The 22,500-nt window shown below is 37.1% G+C and overlaps 1 protein-coding gene across 2 annotated transcripts in view; it reads right to left on the minus strand.

The window, feature by feature from the left end:
• The window catches only part of LOC144980064 (uncharacterized), a 46,643-nt gene that overhangs the window by 9,680 nt on the left and 14,463 nt on the right, over positions 1–22,500 (minus strand). Inside the window, exons 3-5 of one of the 2 annotated variants that reach the window (XM_078927548.1) lie at positions 21,911–21,970; positions 1,612–1,672; positions 585–668 (exon numbers count right to left, since the gene is read on the minus strand). In XM_078927548.1, coding sequence (XP_078783674.1) covers positions 585–668; positions 1,612–1,672; positions 21,911–21,970 — 205 coding nt within the window. Of the gene's footprint in view, positions 1–584; positions 669–1,611; positions 1,673–4,173; positions 4,368–21,910; positions 21,971–22,500 lie in introns of those variants that run through there. The other variant, XM_078927549.1, reaches the window with a different exon arrangement.

The following is a 22,500-nucleotide window of genomic DNA, read 5'->3' on the forward strand; positions in this document are numbered from 1 at the left end:
TACTACTACTACTACTACTACTACTACTACTACTACTACTACTCTTACCACTACTACTACTACCATCACAACAACAACTACTACTACTTCTACCACTAATTGCTACTATTATTCCTACTAGTCCAGCACATAAAGTTCTTAGCAACAAATCTTTGAATGATTAACATTTTAAGGATGGGGTCCGTCTTATTTCATCTTTGATAAAGCATAGTTGCAATTCTGTTACTGAATTCATGGTGACTGGCTTGAATACTAATAAAGTAATAATAAAGTGTTCTTTTATAGTGCTAAATGCCGAAGGCTCAAAGCTCTTTATAATATACTTGTCAAACCATAAACACACTCGTACCGAGCCAAACAGACATAGATCTACAAAACAGTCGCATACACTAAATATGCGAGTTTTCAACGATATAAAAATCAAAACTATTGCATAAAAATTAGTCCAAAAAAACACAAGCACAAAGTCACAACACTGAAAACACAATCGCCGGCCAGGCGTGTTACACAAATTAAAGATCTAGCCAGACAAGTAATTGGAAAAAATATGATTTGCAGGACTTAAAGTTGGGCGTAGAACTTACAGGTTTGCTGTCTGATGAGCTCAGGCCTGGTTTGTCCTACTTTCCCTCTCTTCCCTGTGATGACGGCACGAAGGGCGTCTTCGTCTAGAGATATGGATGGTAATGATGATGGGAGTAGTTGTGTGTTGGTGGTGATGGGGGTGATGATGACGATGATGATGATGATTTTGGTGATGGTGGTGGTAATAATGATAATCTATGATGATGTTGATGACGATGATGATGATGGTGATGAAGTTGTGAAGATGATGATGATGATGATGATGATGATGATGATGATGATGATGATGATGATAATAATGATGGTAATGATGATAATGATGATGATGATGATGACGACGACGACGATGATGATGATGATGATGATGATGATGATGATGATGATGATGATGATGATGATGACGATGACGATGATGATGATGATGATGAAGAAGAAGATGGTGATAATCAATAAAATGATGCTTTCTTTGGCGCGATATTTAAAAAAAAAGAAGATATTCTTGGCTCTATAATGTGCATAGGAGATGTACCACACAGTGGTATGTATTATGCGGGATGCAGGGTAAGCCAGATGCCGAGAAAGGAATTCCCATTTGAAATAATCAGAAATACGGCATTTTAAACGTAAAAGTGCTTGATAGCCCAGATATCATTTTGTTGACTGTGAATCAAATTTTAATGACATAAGTCATTCTGCCATAATCTCAATTTATTTAATGCTGTGAGTCCAACGTGTACATATATACAGGTCTGACATCTGAACGCACCTATGGGCCTAAATTAACATTGTTGTAATGGACAATACTTTGCGCCATTTTTTAAGATTTCCATTACAACACCGGGCCCATAATGAATTGAGTTATCAGACCTGCAAATATGTGCACGTCGTATGATCAGATTTTATTTGGGAAACTCGGGCCCTAAAAGGGATGAAAAAGGTTGAATTTGAAACGATGAGCGTATTCTGCTGGTTGAAATATTATTTGAAAATGCGCAACATAAAAGTGCTCATTTACCCGTGTCTTACCTTCTACATTGAATTCCTTTTCAGGTACCAGCCTATCGGGCACCTTCCACGTTTGGAATACCTGTAAATAAAGCAAACGTTATAGGAAATAAATTGATGACATTGTTATTTATTTCTTCGAGCTTCGAGCTTCGAGCAGCACCATTTAGGTACATATAAGAAAAAATTGAGAATTTGGAAAATGTTACAAGAACAGTGAAAGTAGATATCTTTCAGATTAATTAGGCTCACGGAGCCGGATGTTAACCCGGTTCCTATAGCGTGAAACGGACAATAGTAATTGATTGCTACCATTTGGATAGGACTCTAATCTATCTCAAAATACCGGATTTTTCCAATCACGACTGAATGGACAGGGGGTAAGAAAAAAAAATATCGACATCACCCGGGATCGATATTGATCCCTTTGGTTGTGAAGCGAGTGCTCTATCAAATGAACTATCGGGACTCCCCCCCCCCCCCCCCCCCCCCCCCCCCCCCTTTTTTTTTTTTGGTGGGAAACGCCGGTTATACAGTAGCCATCGTTAACTTATAGCCTGACACTGACCAAAAAATGACGTCAAAATGCCAGTCTTTGGCCACAAAAGAAAACAAATCGTGAGTTAGTTGTATTCAATAGTTCAACCAATGGGACCACTTGTTTCCATGAGCACTACTAACGACAACTCACTAGGCGGTGCAAAAACCAAATAATGACGTCAAAATGCCAGTCTTTTTGGGTTTCAGTGTCAGGCTATACTTAACGATGGCTACGGCTCTGCTAACGACAACTCACTAGACGCTGCACAAACCTTAAAAAATGACGTCAAACTGTAAGTCTCAGAGGTTCTAGTGTCAGGCAAAAGTTAACGATGGCTACGGTTATAATCGAAGCAGCCGATCCGATCCGCTGGCAGATAGGACGGTATGAGTAACTTTGAACGTTTATATAGATAGTACGCGCTTGGCTAAGAAGCTCATAACATTGCCATCCGGAAGTATAACGGATCAACACACAAAACTGTGTGTATCCATGAACGTTTATAGTCTGGTTAATACAGCTCAGTGAGCATTACTCATAAACGCGGATGGCAAAAAAACAATAACCAAGACCTGAGTGACGTCATCTTCGAACTATCTATATTGTCTGATTAATACAGGTAGTGAGAATTACTCATAAACATGGATGGCAAAAAAAAACAAAAAAAACAAAAACAAAACAAAACAAAACATAACAAAACAAAAACAAAACGATAACAAAGACTTGAGTGACATCAACTTCGTTCTATCTATTGAGTTGGGGGGGGGGGGGTGATTGAGGTATCAACAACGGACATGAATTATTACTGTGAGACTTGAATTTAGCCGTGCGGCTATTATTTTATCTATAGGTGTGACATTCGCTTTTCAGCATGAAGGCACAGGGTTAGTCCCGCTCAGAACGGGGCATAGTTGAGTCCTTGGCAAAGGCTCTTTACTCACATTCTCTCACCGTACTCACCGTACTCAGGTGTACAATGAATATCGGCAGTTAACAGCGTTGTCTGTCTGAAAAAATGTAATATCGTCAACCATGCGCCATATACAGTCTTACATGTTAAATGTTGCTATTAACACGTTGTAAAGCGCTTTAAGCAAGTTTAGTGGATATGGTGCTATAAAAATATTCGAGTTTTAGAGGGTTTTAAAAAATTTGAATGAGGAAAATTAAATATAATTTCTTAAAGTTTTAGTCTGGATTTTTCGCTCAGAATTTATCGGAAGCGCCCATACTATTGAGCGCTTCAAGTCCAGACTGAAGACAAAGTGATACTGGACTGCTAGAAGCTGTGGCGTGTGAACAAAATAATAAACAAAAATGAAGACAACAGCTTCAAAACAGAACAAAATACCAAAACACAGAACGTTTCGGACTCAAAACCCTTCTTCAGCCAACAACTTTAAAAAACCCAATAAAGACATAAATACATTACTATCAGGAATTTAGTAATGTATTTTTGTCTTTATTGCTCTTTTTTGAAGCTGTTATATTTATTTTTGTTCAAGACTGAAGACAGAACATTATAGATGAACTTTTCCTATATATTTCAAAATCACTTTCTTCATATTTCATTGGTATCAGCATGACTTGATAAATCATCAACAGTCGTCACAATTTAATTGTCTTAAAATTCTCAAATCACCCATGAATTGTAAAGCGCCATCGAACACCTTAGGCGGAACTTGGCGCTCTATCAATATTATTATAAAAGTATTAAATTATTATAATCAAAGTTACAAAAACAAACATTTTATATTATTGGTCGTTTAAATTTTAACGTTAAAAATCCCCCTTTTTTATCTGGTTCACCCCCACATGATACTGTTTTGAGGCGATGGGTCACAGTTGACGTGTAATCATCTGCAGGTCTGATAACCCAAATTGTAATGAGCCCACTGTTGCAATGGAAATGCCCTCAAATCAACGAAACATACACTCCATTACATCAATGTCAAATCAAGCCCATTATTGTGCCCGGTTATCAGACCTGCTTACGAGTGCACCTTGGTCACAATAATTTATTTTAACTGGGTCAAACAAACCATATAATTCGGTGTCTGTCTCAGCATTTTGAAGATGATATTATCCTCTGAAATAATCAAATTGTGGTCCTAAAACTATAGTGGGGAATGAAAACAACACAGTAATATTATGAGCACAGTAGAATGTTTTATTCCTCCCTCCCTCCTCTTGCTGTAACCCCAGGATCATTGGACAGTGATAAGGATTAAATGACAACACATTCAATGCTGGCATTGCTTGCAACCTGTCGCTATTATCACGAGTATTAAGTATTAAGTATTATTCGACAGGAAAATGCCAAAACACATTTTTACATTTTGGCCTAAAACGTTTTATTTCATACACATTGATCGATTTATAATAAAACCCAACTCGTCATTTTTTTTTCTAAACATGAGACTTCTTTTAAACTCCTTAGAACTTTCTGGCTTAAGACATTTTGACAATCAGGACGCGATCCTAATCTATCGAAATGTGCAGTAAACGTCTTCTGGCCAAAATGTTGTTGAGTCAGATTAAAGCAATATTGCCACGTTAACCCTCTCTTGGCGAAACAGATTTGATTTCACACCCCATAACTTTTTCCAGTATTTCTTTTTTTCTGATTATGTCACAAGCCTAACCATTTTCACCAAAGCGAGCAGTAACAGCAGTGCCATTGAGGCTTTACTTAGAATCCTTAGTCGCATTGCCTTCATTGTTGACTTCGGGAGAAAAGGCATGAAAAAACAAATGATTAATGTAAAGTAGGATTAAATTCCAACCCCGCAAATAAAGAGGTAAATCAATATCGATATATTTCTGCCAGGCCTTGCACACATTCTATCCTTATTATCAATAACCTTATTGTTTTCATTATGCCTTGCTGATCTTCTGAAGGAGGATTTCCGTTTCTATCCTAATTATAACTCAACATTACATCTAGAGTGAAATTTGGACGCAGGCATTGGTGTAAGAAAATTAATCTGAAAAGGTATTTATGACAAAGTAGAAAGAATTTTTATTTTTAAATCGTCCATCAGAATCAGCTGAGATCGAACTCAGAACCTTTCGGGAGGTCAGAGGTTCGATCCCCAGTCGTCATGTACTTCTTTCTGACTAGTCTGGCACTGTTTTCATTTTTAGCTTTTTGCCATGATATCAACAAATTTACCAAAATAAATAAAGTGAATCCCGTTTAAGCAAATTCAAATTCACTCCCCCCCCCCCCCCCCCCCCCCATCCCATAGGGGTAATCTGTCTTCAGGGTATGTTCCAATGGAAAACTGGTATAACCCACTGAGCTAGGACGAGGTGACTTGCTCAAGGCCGCACAACCCAGCGGGTATTCAAACTCGGTACCTTTTTGGGCACGAAGCAAAGTCCAAACCACAAAGCCACGCTGTCCCCCAAAGACAACGGTGTCATGTCGGCGGTTTCAGATGTTGATAATTGTATTCAGAGACAATTTTATATGAAAGCTGGTTTTCCAAAACTAGATAGTTAAGTCGATTTTTGTACTTTTTGAGATTTTCCAACCGTGAGCTAAATTGAAACGTAAAATTTATTTTAAGTTTCCATGGGAGCGATCTCTATTACCTTTACATGTGCTCTGGGTCATTGGTCACATTGCAAAATGTGCTTAAAGTGACCCACATAGTGAAAAGTATTCACAGTATTCGAACTATCCAATATCACAATTATTGGTCATTTTGTTCAGCTTGACACACGTGTATGTTTACAACTTTCATAAAGAAAGCAGCGTGTTTACGTTTATTAAGAAATATCCAATCCTTTGACTGCAACATCTCATGTGATCGATGACTCGGTTGGACGAAAACATATATATATATATATATATATATATATATATATATATATATATATATATATATATATATATATATATATATATATATATATATATATATATATATATATATTTATGAGTGTTGGTGGGTACTTGTAGGTACGAAAGTGCTCGATAATGGTGGTTAGAGCTAATATATAAATGTAAATTTTCACTCACATTATTCTTGCCAAGACGATTCGTTTCAGTGTTCCCACCTCATCAGTCGGCATAATCCATTTGTAAGAAATGTCCGTAGAAAACTCCAAACTAACGTTGTTTCGCTGCCTAGTGGTGACTAGTTTTGATGTGTAGTGTGATGTGCTCTCGTGTTTATATTATGAGTGTCTGTGTGTATGTGTGTGTGTGTGTGTGTATGTGTGTGTGTGCGTGTAGGTGTGTTGTGTGTTGTGTGTACATGTGTGTATGATATTGTAGTGGAATGTGGTGCGGCGGGGGGGGGGGTAGGGAAGAGGGGAGGGAGGGTATAATGGGGTCGGGAGGAAGGGAAAAAGGGGGGGGGGGGGGGAGGGGGGGGGGGGGAGGAAAGGGGGGGGGGAAGGAAAGGGGGGGGGGGAGGGTTATTTGGCCTTTTGCGTTTTGAGCTTGAATTTGTTAGAGTGTCTGCACATTGTCATCAGTTCAGATCTTTTGTTTAAGGTGCTATTGTTTCTGTGGTTGTGTAGTAAAATCTCCAGTTTCTCTGTCAGGCATAAATTGCATTTTCTGGCACCGCATCTGTAGGGGCTGCTTTGCTTGACGACCTCCCAGGTTATTGTTGGTGTTTTTTGTGTGTTTATTGTTCCCAATAGTGCATTGCTAATTTGGTGCTTTTTGCTTTACTTTCGTGTGTTATGGAGGCTTTGTGGTTGTTGTATCGTGTTTTGAATGGGGGTTCTGTGCTGCCGATGTATTGTGCTGCGGTGTTATCAGTGGTTATGGTAGCTTTGTAGACTATGGCGCTTTTTTGGCAGTTTCCTTTAAGAGGGCAATTGTCTTTCTTTCTGCAGTTACAGTTGTCTTTATTTGTATTGGTGTTGTTGGGTTCGGTTATGATTTGTCTGTTGTGGTTGGTGATGATCTGTTTCATGTTTTGTGCACAGCTGTAGCTTATCTTGACGTTGTTTCTGTTGATTATTTTGTGCAGACGGTGGTTCTTCGGGAAGTGCTTATCGATGAGTGCAAGGAACTGCTTGCCGATATTTGTAGTGATTGCGTTGTTGAACGGCGGGTTGAACCATATTATATTCCTTTTTCTGTTTTGTTTTGGTGTTGTGGCGTGTGTTAAATTTTTGTATTTCAGTGTTGAGGTGTGTCCGCTCTGTTTGAGTGCCATTTCGTAGTCTTGTTTTGTTTCGTTGAATATGCTTTCATTTGAGGAGAGGTTGTTTAGCCGTTGTTCTATCATGGTGGGTATTTGTTTTATTATCGTAGGTGGGTGGTTGGAGTGTTTGTGGACGTACAAAGGGGCGCTGTTGGGTTTCTTGTATGGTCTATACGTGTTAGTTTTGAGGCAGAGGGTTGTGTCCAGGAAATCGACTTGGTGTAGGTTACTTTCTAGTGTGATTTTGAGGTCAAGATCTTTGAATAATTTTATGAGTTTTTTCTTCATTCTTTCAATGTTGGATTTTGATGTTGTGGTGTGTGTTCCTAGTCCGTCGTCCCTGTAGAGGCCGAAGTTTATGTTAGGCAGTTGGTTCTTGATCTGGTGTGTGATGTAGAGGCCTACTAGTTCGCACACTTCTGCTCCGTCGTATGCACCCATGGTGACGTCAAATTGGCCTTTTTTCTTGGTCCAGATTTCTCCATTGTGGAAGAGGAGCGACCGACTTGCGTGTTTGATTATGTTTATGGTATTTTGGTCGATGTCGGTGTGCTCTGTTGCGAATGTGATGGCTCTGGTGAATGTTTTTTCTGTTATACTGGCGTAAAAATCAGAGATATCAAGCTGTATGAATTGTAGGTTGCGTTTGTTGGTGAGAGTTTTAAACCATTTGATGACTGCTTGTGTGTTTGTCCATTGTTGTATGTTTGTGTTTTTTCTGATTGTGTTGTTGATTTCTTGGAGGTAGTGCTTGCTTATAATACCTATTTCTGATTTGGCTGGGTTTATTAATCTGCATGATGGGTTGTTGTTGAAGTCTGTTTTGTGGTCTTTTAGTGTTATAAAAGCCTCGTTGGGTGCGGTACATTCTATCCTCTCCGCCAAGTCGAGCTTGGTTGCAATCTGTTTTGCTTCCAAGTCGATGTTGTGTTTGGCGTTTGCGGGGGCTTTTTTGTAGTGTTGAGTGATGCTGTTTCGGATGAGTTTGTTGTAGGTGTTGGTGTCGAGCTCGTAGATGTTGTTTGTCTTGTCATACCAGCAGACAAGACAAACAACATCTACGAGCTCGACACCAACACCTACAACAAACTCATCCGAAACAGCATCACTCAACACTACAAAAAAGCCCCCGCAAACGCCAAACACAACATCGACTTGGAAGCAAAACAGATTGCAACCAAGCTCGACTTGGCGGAGAGGATAGAATGTACCGCACCCAACGAGGCTTTTATAACACTAAAAGACCACAAAACAGACTTCAACAACAACCCATCATGCAGATTAATAAACCCAGCCAAATCAGAAATAGGTATTATAAGCAAGCACTACCTCCAAGAAATCAACAACACAATCAGAAAAAACACAAACATACAACAATGGACAAACACACAAGCAGTCATCAAATGGTTTAAAACTCTCACCAACAAACGCAACCTACAATTCATACAGCTTGATATCTCTGATTTTTACGCCAGTATAACAGAAAAAACATTCACCAGAGCCATCACATTCGCAACAGAGCACACCGACATCGACCAAAATACCATAAACATAATCAAACACGCAAGTCGGTCGCTCCTCTTCCACAATGGAGAAATCTGGACCAAGAAAAAAGGCCAATTTGACGTCACCATGGGTGCATACGACGGAGCAGAAGTGTGCGAACTAGTAGGCCTCTACATCACACACCAGATCAAGAACCAACTGCCTAACATAAACTTCGGCCTCTACAGGGACGACGGACTAGGAACACACACCACAACATCAAAATCCAACATTGAAAGAATGAAGAAAAAACTCATAAAATTATTCAAAGATCTCGACCTCAAAATCACACTAGAAAGTAACCTACACCAAGTCGATTTCCTGGACACAACCCTCTGCCTCAAAACTAACACGTATAGACCATACAAGAAACCCAACAGCGCCCCTTTGTACGTCCACAAACACTCCAACCACCCACCTACGATAATAAAACAAATACCCACCATGATAGAACAACGGCTAAACAACCTCTCCTCAAATGAAAGCATATTCAACGAAACAAAACAAGACTACGAAATGGCACTCAAACAGAGCGGACACACCTCAACACTGAAATACAAAAATTTAACACACGCCACAACACCAAAACAAAACAGAAAAAGGAATATAATATGGTTCAACCCGCCGTTCAACAACGCAATCACTACAAATATCGGCAAGCAGTTCCTTGCACTCATCGATAAGCACTTCCCGAAGAACCACCGTCTGCACAAAATAATCAACAGAAACAACGTCAAGATAAGCTACAGCTGTGCACAAAACATGAAACAGATCATCACCAACCACAACAGACAAATCATAACCGAACCCAACAACACCAATACAAATAAAGACAACTGTAACTGCAGAAAGAAAGACAATTGCCCTCTTAAAGGAAACTGCCAAAAAAGCGCCATAGTCTACAAAGCTACCATAACCACTGATAACACCGCAGCACAATACATCGGCAGCACAGAACCCCCATTCAAAACACGATACAACAACCACAAAGCCTCCATAACACACGAAAGTAAAGCAAAAAGCACCAAATTAGCAATGCACTATTGGGAACAAATAAACACACAAAAAACACCAACAATAACCTGGGAGGTCGTCAAGCAAAGCAGCCCCTACAGATGCGGTGCCAGAAAATGCAATTTATGCCTGACAGAGAAACTGGAGATTTTACTACACAACCACAGAAACAATAGCACCTTAAACAAAAGATCTGAACTGATGACAATGTGCAGACACTCTAACAAATTCAAGCTCAAAACGCAAAAGGCCAAATAACCCTCCCCCCCCCCCTTTCCTTCCCCCCCCCCCTTTCCTCTCCCCCCCTTTTTCCCTTCCTCCCGACCCCATTATACCCTCCCTCCCCCTCTTCCCTACCCCCCCCCCTCGCCGCACCACATTCCACTACAATATCATACACACATGTACACACAACACACAACACACCTACACGCACACACACACATACACACACACACACATACACACAGACACTCATAATATAAACACGAGAGCACATCACACTACACATCAAAACTAGTCACCACTAGGCAGCGAAACAACGTTAGTTTGGAGTTTTCTACGGACATTTCTTACAAATGGATTATGCCGACTGATGAGGTGGGAACACTGAAACGAATCGTCTTGGCAAGAATAATGTGAGTGAAAATTTACATTTATATATTAGCTCTAACCACCATTATCGAGCACTTTCGTACCTACAAGTACCCACCAACACTCATAAATACCAAGCTCCAAACAGTTGAGCACTCTCGGTACCAGTAGCAAACACACCACTCTCAACATGACAACATTGAAGAAAAAAACCGTAGACTACTCCATGAAAAACGTCCCCAACCCAAACAAATACACTTACCTCAAAGAGCTATTAAACAAAATGGAACACTTCCTGAGACGCCTAAGATGGAAGGTGTTCCACTTCGAAAAAAACGAGGAAAATGACGACCCAACAACAAGGGAAAATTTCGGATTCAACACAGCAAACTACCCACCTCCCCACAAAGACCTAAATGCTTTCGAATATGACTTATTCGACCTAATTCCTACCATTAACTTCAAAAAAAACCAACTCCAAATTACAAAGCACCCTCGCCAAAGACGTGAAAGAAATCAAGAGATCAAAAAACCTGTTCATACCAGCAGACAAGACAAACAACATCTACGAGCTCGACACCAACACCTACAACAAACTCATCCGAAACAGCATCACTCAACACTACAAAAAAGCCCCCGCAAACGCCAAACACAACATCGACTTGGAAGCAAAACAGATTGCAACCAAGCTCGACTTGGCGGAGAGGATAGAATGTATCGCACCCAACGAGGCTTTTATAACACTAAAAGACCACAAAACAGACTTCAACAACAACCCATCATGCAGATTAATAAACCCAGCCAAATCAGAAATAGGTATTATAAGCAAGCACTACCTCCAAGAAATCAACAACACAATCAGAAAAAACACAAACATACAACAATGGACAAACACACAAGCAGTCATCAAATGGTTTAAAACTCTCACCAACAAACGCAACCTACAAAAAAAAAACATTCCACTGAGCCATCACATTCGCAACAGAGCACACCGACATCGACCAAAATACCATAAACATAATCAAACACGCAAGGCGGTCGCTCCTCTTCCACAATGGAGAAATCTGGACCAAGAAAAAAGGCCAATTTGACGTCACCATGGGTGCATACGACGGAGCAGAAGTGTGCGAACTAGTAGGCCTCTACATCACACACCAGATCAAGAACCAACTGCCTAACATAAACTTCGGCCTCTACAGGGACGACGGACTAGGAACACACACCACAACATCAAAATCCAACATTGAAAGAATGAAGAAAAAACTCATAAAATTATTCAAAGATCTAGACCTCAAAATCACACTAGAAAGTAACCTACACCAAGTCGATTTCCTGGACACAACCCTCTGCCTCAAAACTAACACGTATAGACCATACAAGAAACCCAACAGCGCCCCTTTGTACGTCCACAAACACTCCAACCACCCACCTACGATAATAAAACAAATACCCACCATGATAGAACAACGGCTAAACAACCTCTCCTCAAATGAAAGCATATTCAACGAAACAAAACAAGACTACGAAATGGCACTCAAACAGAGCGGACACACCTCAACACTGAAATACAAAAATTTAACACACGCCACAACACCAAAACAAAACAGAAAAAGGAATATAATATGGTTCAACCCGCCGTTCAACAACGCAATCACTACAAATATCGGCAAGCAGTTCCTTGCACTCATCGATAAGCACTTCCCGAAGAACCACCGTCTGCACAAAATAATCAACAGAAACAACGTCAAGATAAGCTACAGCTGTGCACAAAACATGAAACAGATCATCACCAACCACAACAGACAAATCATAACCGAACCCAACAACACCAATACAAATAAAGACAACTGTAACTGCAGAAAGAAAGACAATTGCCCTCTTAAAGGAAACTGCCAAAAAAAAGCGCCATAGTCTACAAAGCTACCATAACCACTGATAACACCGCAGCACAATACATCGGCAGCACAGAACCCCCATTCAAAACACGATACAACAACCACAAAGCCTCCATAACACACGAAAGTAAAGCAAAAAGCACCAAATTAGCAATGCACTATTGGGAACAAATAAACACACAAAAAACACCAACAATAACCTGGGAGGTCGTCAAGCAAAGCAGCCCCTACAGATGCGGTGCCAGAAAATGCAATTTATGCCTGACAGAGAAACTGGAGATTTTACTACACAACCACAGAAACAATAGCACCTTAAACAAAAGATCTGAACTGATGACAATGTGCAGACACTCTAACAAATTCAAGCTCAAAACGCAAAAGGCCAAATAACCCTCCCCCCCCCCCCTTTCCTCCCTCCCCCCCCCCCCCTTTTTTCCCTTCCTCCCGACCCCATTATACCCTCCCTCCCCCTCTTCCCTACCCCCCCCCCTCGCCGCACCACATTCCACTACAATATCATACACACATGTACACACAACACACAACACACCTACACGCACACACACACATACACACACACACACATACACACAGACACTCATAATATAAACACGAGAGCACATCACACTACACATCAAAACTAGTCACCACTAGGCAGCGAAACAACGTTAGTTTGGAGTTTTCTACGGACATTTCTTACAAATGGATTATGCCGACTGATGAGGTGGGAACACTGAAACGAATCGTCTTGGCAAGAATAATGTGAGTGAAAATTTACATTTATATATATATATATATTTTATATATATATATATATATATATATATATATATATATATATATATATATATATAGATCGCTCCCATTGGCACAAGAATTTTGATAGATTGATTTTAATTTGAAGTTTAATCATGATAAAATAGAGACTGGACGAGAACTTTGAGGGAAATAATCCTCAATATCTCAAAATAGAGAAAATGGAGTTGCAGAGTTTTGGAAAGCCTCTTTTCATACGTATTATGACCCACCGTCTCAAGGTGGTAATTATGGCTGGATGAACTAAGTGATAGAGATTGAATTCACGGCCACAAATCTAGACCTGCCTACTTGATATTGTAAAAGTTTGTAGTTTTCGGGGTGGAAAAAAATAGAAGGCCCCATGACTTACTTCATAGCATACCAAATCTGTCCTTACCAAGTTCGATAACGCTTCAAATTGCTTAATTTGTGAACCGTGGCACAAAACTTCATTTTCAACAAGTTTTATTGAATCTCATGCCTTTATACAGCTCTGCGATTGAAGCCAAAAAATCGTAAAAGAAATTCGTAAAATTACGAATTTTTCGTAGTAGCTGGCAAGTCTGAAAATGTATTTAAAAATTGAGATTTATATAGCGCAATATCCACTAAATGTGCTCAATGCTCTTTACAAGGGGTCCCTGATCAACAACAACATTTAACATGTAGGACGGGACATAACGCCTGTTAGGCGATATTACAATTTTTCGGACAAAGACAACGCTGTTAACGGCCAGGTACTCTCTTTACACCTGAGTACGGTGAGAGAATGTGAGGAAAAAGAGGCTCGAACCCAGGACCTTCCGATCCGAAAGCGAGTGTCATACCACCAGACCACATAGCCGCACAAGTAGTAGCTGGCAAGTCTGAAAATGTAAAATTTGGGATTCACTACTATTCGTTACGCGATGGAGAATGAATACAAATACTCGTACATTACATTGCGCACGCCGTGTTATTGGATTCATTTTAAATATGTTGCCACTCTGAACTCAAGTTTAGATGACTACCCAGTTGTAGAATTACCCTTTTGGTTTGAAAACAATAAAGGCCAAAAATAAACAAACAAACAAACAAACAAATAATAAATAAATAAATAAATAAATAAATAAATAAATAAATAAATAAATAAATAAATAAATCTAAAAAAATAAAAAATCTCAAAATACGACGCAAAATATTGTCCATTACAACAATGTTAAACAAGGGCCATAATTGCGTTCGGATGTCAGACCTGCATGCATGTACCCGTAGATCTTGGGACAATTATTATTATTATTATTATTATTATTATTATTATTATTATTATCATCATCATCATCATCATCATCATCATCATCATCATCATCATCATCATCATCATCATCATCATCATCATATCGTATCGATAAAAACTATAAATGCTCTGTGTAACTTTTATGCATATCTAGATACAGTTTATCAAAATTATATTGATAGTTCAAAGTTGACGTCAATCAGGTCTTTGTTATAGTTTGTTTTTTGGTTTTGTTTTTGTTTTTGCCATCCGCATTTATGAGCAATACTCACTAAACTGTATTAACCAGACTATAAGCGATCATGGTTACACACAATTTTGTGTGTTGGTCCGTTATACTTCCGGATGGCAATGTTGTAAACTTCTTAGCCAAGCCCATACTATTTATAAACAAAATATTTCTTGTTATTTTGATAGTATTGAGTAATTTAATTTAAATTAATCCAATCTAAACTTGAGTTCAGAGTGGCAACATACTTAAAATTAATCCAATAACACGGAGAAAGAAACTTTTAAGTCGGTAAGTTCTTTATCAATGGCATTCTTAAAAATATTAATTGAATTAAAAATTATCGTCTCAAACTTTCGATTATTCCAAATTGCTACATTTCTTTGAATTAGGGTATTTTTCCTTATGGACAAATTACATCTTTCAACAATTAATATCCAAAACTTATCTCCCCTCGTGTTTATCATTATTATTATTATTATTATTATTATTATTATTATTATTATTATTATTATTATTATTATTATTATTATTATTATTATTATATTATTATTATTTTATTATATATTATTATTATTATTATATTATTATTATTATTATTATTATTATTATTATTTATTATTATTATATTATCATTATTATTATTATTATTATTATTATCATTATTATTATTATTATTATTATTATTATTATTATATTATTATTATCATTATTATTATTATTATTATATTATATTATTATATTATTATTATTATTATTATTATTATTATTATTATTATTATTATTATTATTATTATTATTATCATCATCTTTTAAATCGAAACACTCACCCCCCCTCCCCCATTATTATTATTATTATTATTATTATTATTATTATTATTATTATTATTATTATTATTATTATTATTATTACTACTACTACTACTACTACTACTACTAATAATAATAATAATAATAATAATAATAATAATAATAATAATAATAATAATAATAATAATAATATCATCTTTTTAATATCGCAACAACCACCACCCCCCTGTGCCGTCACCTCACCTTGTAAACCAATTGAAGACAAGGAATAAATTCTAATCGCTTATTGACACAACCCAAATCAATAATTGCCACACACTCAATCGAATATTTCACCTGCAGGGTAAAATGTCGACGTTGTTAACAGGTGACAGACAGGTACGATAACTGATAATAAATAAAGGTACACTACCGGATCGCGGTGACGACGAGACGGAATTCAAAACACTTGAAAAACTGGCCGGGGAAGTGTTTTGTCGGCGGGGGTTGGAAGGGGGGGGGGGGGTGGTGGTTAATCCCAGACATGCCAACAATCATGAACCTTTAGTAGAAATACGAATTTTTGGCACCAACTACGACGGTACCAGTTGTTTGTTTTTTGTCCGAAGTAAGAGTTGTCAGGCATTTAAAAAAATGCATTTTTAAAATTCTTTATCACAAAACCGATTTGTACACAATATATGCAGGTCTGACATCCGAACCCACTCATGGGCTTAGTTTAACACTGTTGTAATGGACAATAACTATTTTGTGTCATTTTTTGAGATTTCCATTACAACAATGAGCCCACATGGAATTGGGGTATCAGACCTGCAACGATTTTTTTTGGCTCAGCTACAGAATCATGTTGAAAAGGAAAGCCTAGCTTCTTAGAAGATATATTTAGGAGTTTTGAGCACTTTTGGACCATGCTGAGAGCAAATTGTTTATTTCTTAAGCTATTTAAAGTGTTTTTTTTTCCTTGTTTTTCCCCCTTAGAAACCACACATTTTTAACATTTCAGGTAGGCAGCTCTGCCTTTAGCGGTTATAGTCTGATTGATATAATTTAGTTAGACCTAATCACTGACAGGCTGTCTAAAAAAAATGATAACAAAGAGCTGAGTGACGTCAATTTCGTTCCTTCTATAAACGCTTGAGATTTCACATAGTTTTGTCTGCACGATGGCCGATTGATCTGGTGGATTGAGCAAGTGAGTGTTTTACTTCAAGAAATACCTTCGATCGTTATGGTTCGCTGAGACATTTCGAAGGAGCGTAGTTCTCTTCAGTTACGAGTGCAAGTTTATTCTCAATAAAATTATAAGCATTCACCCCCCCCCTTTCTCTCCAATATATATATAATATATAATATATATTTTAATTTTTTTTAATTTTTTTTTTTTTTTTTTTTTTTTTTTTTTTTTAAATTAATTGGGTCGCTTGGTTTCAAAATGTGACAGTTAACATAAACTGACGCAAATATGGGATGAGAAAAATTGCTTTTTTACTATATTATTATTTAAAAATGGATGTCTTTTATTTAAAGGAATAAAGCTCTATACTCGTAAAACTTAAAATTTTAAGTTTAAGTTGGCAGGTCGGATTAGTGGTGGGATGGCCTCACAACGACAAAGCACTTTCTATCGTTTTGACCTGAAAATTTAAAAAAAAATCTACTCCATGCATCAACAGACTAAAACAACCCCAATTTTTAAAAATTCTCAATCCTGACACCTGTTAAATTTTGCGTATTGACAATTCGGCAGGTATCTAAATTCATTGAAACATGAAGTAAAAGATGTTGATTATTTTTTTTCTAGCCAAAATAAAGAAAAAAAAAACACCTATTGTCAGGATAGGGATCACGCGGCATGCAAACTGTTTATCGTTATAAAGAGTAGAGACTCATCGATGGCTTCGGCCAGTCAGCCAATCAATCGATTGATTCAATCACCCAATAATTTTTATTGATCTGCAAGAGTGATTGATCTTTTTGAATGTATTCGATCGAGCGGAATAAAAGGGGTGTAAAGATTTCAAATAGACTGGTGGACGGCTCTTAGGTTCATAGTTTTAAGTGTCGGCTTTTAAAAATTCTCGTATAGGCTTGTATTTGGCGACAATGTTTTGAAGATCGACTTCAATTAATTAAGTATATGGAACAAACGTTAACTCAGAGCGTAGTTAATTTTTTAAAGTCGGAAACGATCTGGAGGGTCGGCGTAATGGGGGGGGGGGGGGGGGAGGGAGGGATAGCTGTAACGTTAAATATTCAAAATTTAATATTAGACTTGAACATTTATATAGAGCAATATCCACTAAACATGCTCAAAGCGCTTTGGAGATAAAAAAAAAATAAAGTGAGTAGATGTGACTCATATATAAGGGAACAACACAAATTCGATTTTGTGTTTTTCCCTTATATATGAGTCACATCTACTCACTTTATTTTTTTATCTCCATTTTATTGGCTCATTTAGGCACCTCTAGCTTTGGTTTCAAAGCGCTTTACACTTGGGGCCCCGACCAACAACAACACCTAACATATAGGACGAGACATGACTCCTGTTACTGTTAGGCGATATTAGATTTTTATTTCCGACAGAGACAACGCTGTTAACGGTCAAATACTCATTTCATACCTGGATACTGTGAGGGAATATGAGTAAAGAACCTACCCCAAGGACTCACTGAACCATCAGAGAAAAATGAAATAACAAAATGATTTCCAGTGAATAATTTTTATTTTCAATAATAATAATAATAATATAATAATAATAATAATAATAATAATAATAATAATAATAAATAATAATAATAAATAATAATAATAATAATAATAATAATAATATAATAATAATAATAATAATAATAATAAATAATAATAATAAGAAAAGAAGAAGAAAGAAGAAGAAGAAGAAAAGAAGAAGAAGAAAAGAGAAAAAGAAGAAGAAGAAGAGAAGAAATAAAAGAAATAATAATAATAAAAATAATAGATAAGATAGATAGATAGGATAGATAGATAGATAGATAAAAGATAGATAGATAGATAGATAGATAGATAATAGATAGATAGATGATAATAGATAGAAAACAACAGACAATAGATGATAGATAATGTAATAGATTAATATATATATATATAAATAAAGATAGATAGATAGATAGGTAGGTAGGTAGGTAGATATATAGATAAAAAGGAAGTAGTAGAATCCCCCAGAGTCGTAAAAACAAGGATCCGGAGCTTATCCCTGTTTTTTTTTTTGTTTTTTTTTTTTTTTTTTTTTTTTTTTTTTTTTAAGCCTTAAAAGGATAGCAACAGCTGTTTGCTATCTTTTTGTAAGGGACGCGAGTCTGTCCCAAACTAACAGTTTCCCTAGATCTCACAACCCAATTGTTTAAATACGTGGAATGGTAACATAACTTTTTAAACCCTCTCCTTACCAACTATAGAAAAATCGTCACATTCGTTACGATACAATCAATATTTCTTTCTTATTCAAATTTCTTCTGTACATCATTAAATGTAAAGAAAATGAACAGTGTGTTGTAGAGCATGTTTGCTGAAAAACTAATGTATGCAAGAACGTTACTGCTGTTGTGTTTGAGTGATAAAAATATATTTTGTGTTAGTTGGGTGTGAAGTTTTGGCGAAAATCCTTGAAATGGCTAGTAGGGAGAGAGTTAAAAACACTCATTAGATTGTAAAGCGAATACTCAACCAAAAAAACAAGACAACCCCCCCCCCCCCCAAACAACACAATACACAACAAAACAACACACACACAGCACACACACACACACAACAACAACAACAACAACAACAACAACACACACACAACAAACAACAACAAACAAAAAAAAACAAAAAAAAAAAAAAAAAACAAAAAAAAAGCAAACAACAACAACAAAATAAAACAAACAACTAAAACAGAAACAAAAACCCAAACAAGTTGATAGTCATAGATTGTTGTTGCAGCTAGCCGTCACGAGAAAAAGGTTAATTTTTTTAAAACTACAGTCCAACATTGAAACATCATAAGGGGTTAGGGTTAGGCAACACATCGGTTATCGTGGTGTATTTAAATGTAACTATATATGATTGTTTAGCACACCAGAAGAGGTGAACGTTTGAACTACATATTCGATCTATATTTATTGAATATATCCAGGGGCGTGGCTATATTCGTTGATTTGGTGCCTGGCACCACTCCATCTTTCAAAAATGTATTACAGCATTTTAAAAATATAATTAACTGAGAAATGGTATATATGCCGCCACTTAATTATTTGAGTAAGTCTTTTCTTTAATTTGTTTTTCTTTCTTTTGTTTTTACAAATATAGCATGTTTTAAGTCAATTTCTTCTGATTCTGGCACCACCTTATACTGTAAGCATGCCACGCCACTCAATATATCTATAGTAGAGAGTACAGATAAGCCAATCAGCACTGGATCCATTATCATTATGGCTGACACACAATAACAGGCAGTCATTGTTTTCTTTGTACTTAGCAATGCATACCGAAAAACTTTGTTGGTGTAATCTGGAAAAAACACGTAGCTAAAATTTTGGTCAGAAAACTCGTCCTTCCAATATCGACCGATTAAAATGACCCTCATCTTAGAAAAAAATCACAAACCTGGGACTTTGCCTAAGTTTGAGAATTTTTTGCCAAGATGGGAGTCATTTTATTCGATTGGTATTGAAAGGATGGTTTCTTTTTTTGGGGGCAAAAATTTTAGATACGTGTTTTTCCATAGTATGGTATTATGAAAATCAAACATAATGTTATATAGTATTGCAACTTATCCATGGGTCTCTTTTAACTAGGTAGGTCTGTTATTGCACTCCGGCAAAAATAAACTTTATCACATTGATATAGATAGAATGAAGTAAGCGTCACACAGGTCTTTGTTATTGTTCTTTTCCATCCATGTTTATGAGTAGTTCTCACTGAACTGTATTAACCAAATTTATAGACGTTCAAGGTTACAGATAGTTTTGTGTGTTCGTCCGTTATTTTTCCGGGTGGCAATGTTGTGAGTTTCCTAGCCAAGCAAACAGCAACTATAGATAGAATGCTCTTGGCCAAGGAGTTCACAACATTGCCATCCGGAAGGATAACGGACCAACACACAAACTCTGTGTAACCATGAACTTTTATAGTCTGGTTAATACAGTTTAGTGAGAACAACTCACAAACGCGGATGGCAAAAACAATAACAAAGGCCTGAGTGACGTCATCTGCATACTATCTATAGTATTAATATCGTGGTGGGCTAGACAATAATTACAAGATAACGAGTACATCCTCAACCTACAGCAATCGACGAAGGAGGTGAAAGAAAACGATGATCTGTCCTTAGACTCTGAGGACAGATTTTCGTTTTTTTTTTTAATTGAGCTTTTATACAGCGCAATATCCACTAAACGTGCTCAAAGCGCTTTACAAGGGGTCCCTGGTCAACAGCAAAGATTTACATTTAAGACAAGACATGACGCGATATTATTATTTTTTTCGGACAGAGACAAACAACGCTGCCAGGTATTCATTTTACACCTGAGTACGGTGAGAGAATGTGAGTAAAGAGCCTTTTCCAAGGACTCAACTATGCGTCGTTCGTCAATCGTCGTTGGTTGGGAATGTAATCGTTAACTTGCTCTACAAGTGAAATGAAAGTTGAGGCAATCAGTCGACCCCGGCATAGTATTACCAGATTGGCTTGGTCACATAGCACTCTCTTTCCATTTTGACCAAATAATGTTTACTCAGATATCGATCGACTAAGGTGTTAAAAGGTCTCAAACTCAAAACCTTTACATGACGTCATTCACATGACGATATTGGCGCCTGCTATTCATTTTGCAATTTGAAATGGTTGTATCAAAATGCACGATTTCCTCCCTTGTTTATATGAACAATTACTTGAAAATACTTTAGAATAGGTATAGGTATAGTACAGTTCAATTTGACCAAACAGCCAATTCAGAGTAAAACAACAATAATAATATAATCAAATTTCCATTAAAATTGTAGTTTAAAATCTGAACAAGGGGGAGAAAATCCGACTTTGGCCCCAAAAAATCAGGACCAGCTACATGTGCATACGTGACAACTATGCAGTAATATAAGGCTGCATAGAGACAAAACAATTTTTTATAGATTATGATAACCACCCTCCCCCCCCCCCCCCCCCCCCCCCTTTCCCAACTTGTCAAAAAGTACAAAACCGGAGAAATCTTCTTAGAAATAGTGTGTTTTAGACTTGTTGTCACGTTAGGGTCATCTTGATTAATGAAGAAAACGCTTTGCATCAAAAACTTTCTTTAAAAATATGTTTTGGGGGTGGGGGTTGGGGGTGGAAGTTGTTTTTGTTTGTTTGTTGTTTTAATGGCAATATACGGATTAGCAAGGGTTTATCAAAACGTTCATTATAGTTTGTTTATTCCTGAAACTCACCTCAGATGGGCTGTTTCCAAACAAGACATCTCTGATTGTCTGCCTTTTTGGTTCTTTGCCCTGGAAAGACAGAGAAAACATTTTTGTTGTTGTTGGGGAATCAAATCAATAATAGAAGAAAATGTCAGTTGGATACCAATAGAGCAGTGATAATTATAAAACCATTTTTTCCCAATTATCCCCAATTCGCATCGCCTCTCCTGCTCTCTTAGTCAAAGTGCCTTGGGCCTGCGGTTATAACCCGATTAATGCAGTGGTATTTCGGAGTCATATAAGTTAATTATGAAATTTAACTAGGTGTATGCAGTGGTATACACTCGGTAACTATTGCTTGTTCCCCTTTGGATAGAACCTTAGTCCATAGCAAGGTACTTTCCGCCAAATCAGCAAATCAGTCTATCCAATCACTGCTGTGCAAAAAGAAGAGACTGTAAATAATGCCTTTCCCAAGGTCATAAAGAATCCCCTTCTTGTCCCTTATGCCAACATTCCAATGAAACAGTAACACACCCCTTGCTTGAAAGTCAACCTCTTGAAGACCTCAGATGCACATTCCTCCCACCAAATCCAAGCATCAGTAACACACTGTT

The sequence above is a fragment of the Berghia stephanieae genome, chromosome 9, assembly GCF_034508935.2.
Source record: "Berghia stephanieae isolate SIO BIC M18660-M18661 chromosome 9, UCSD_Bste_1.3, whole genome shotgun sequence".
NCBI classification, from domain to species: domain Eukaryota; kingdom Metazoa; phylum Mollusca; class Gastropoda; order Nudibranchia; family Aeolidiidae; genus Berghia; species Berghia stephanieae.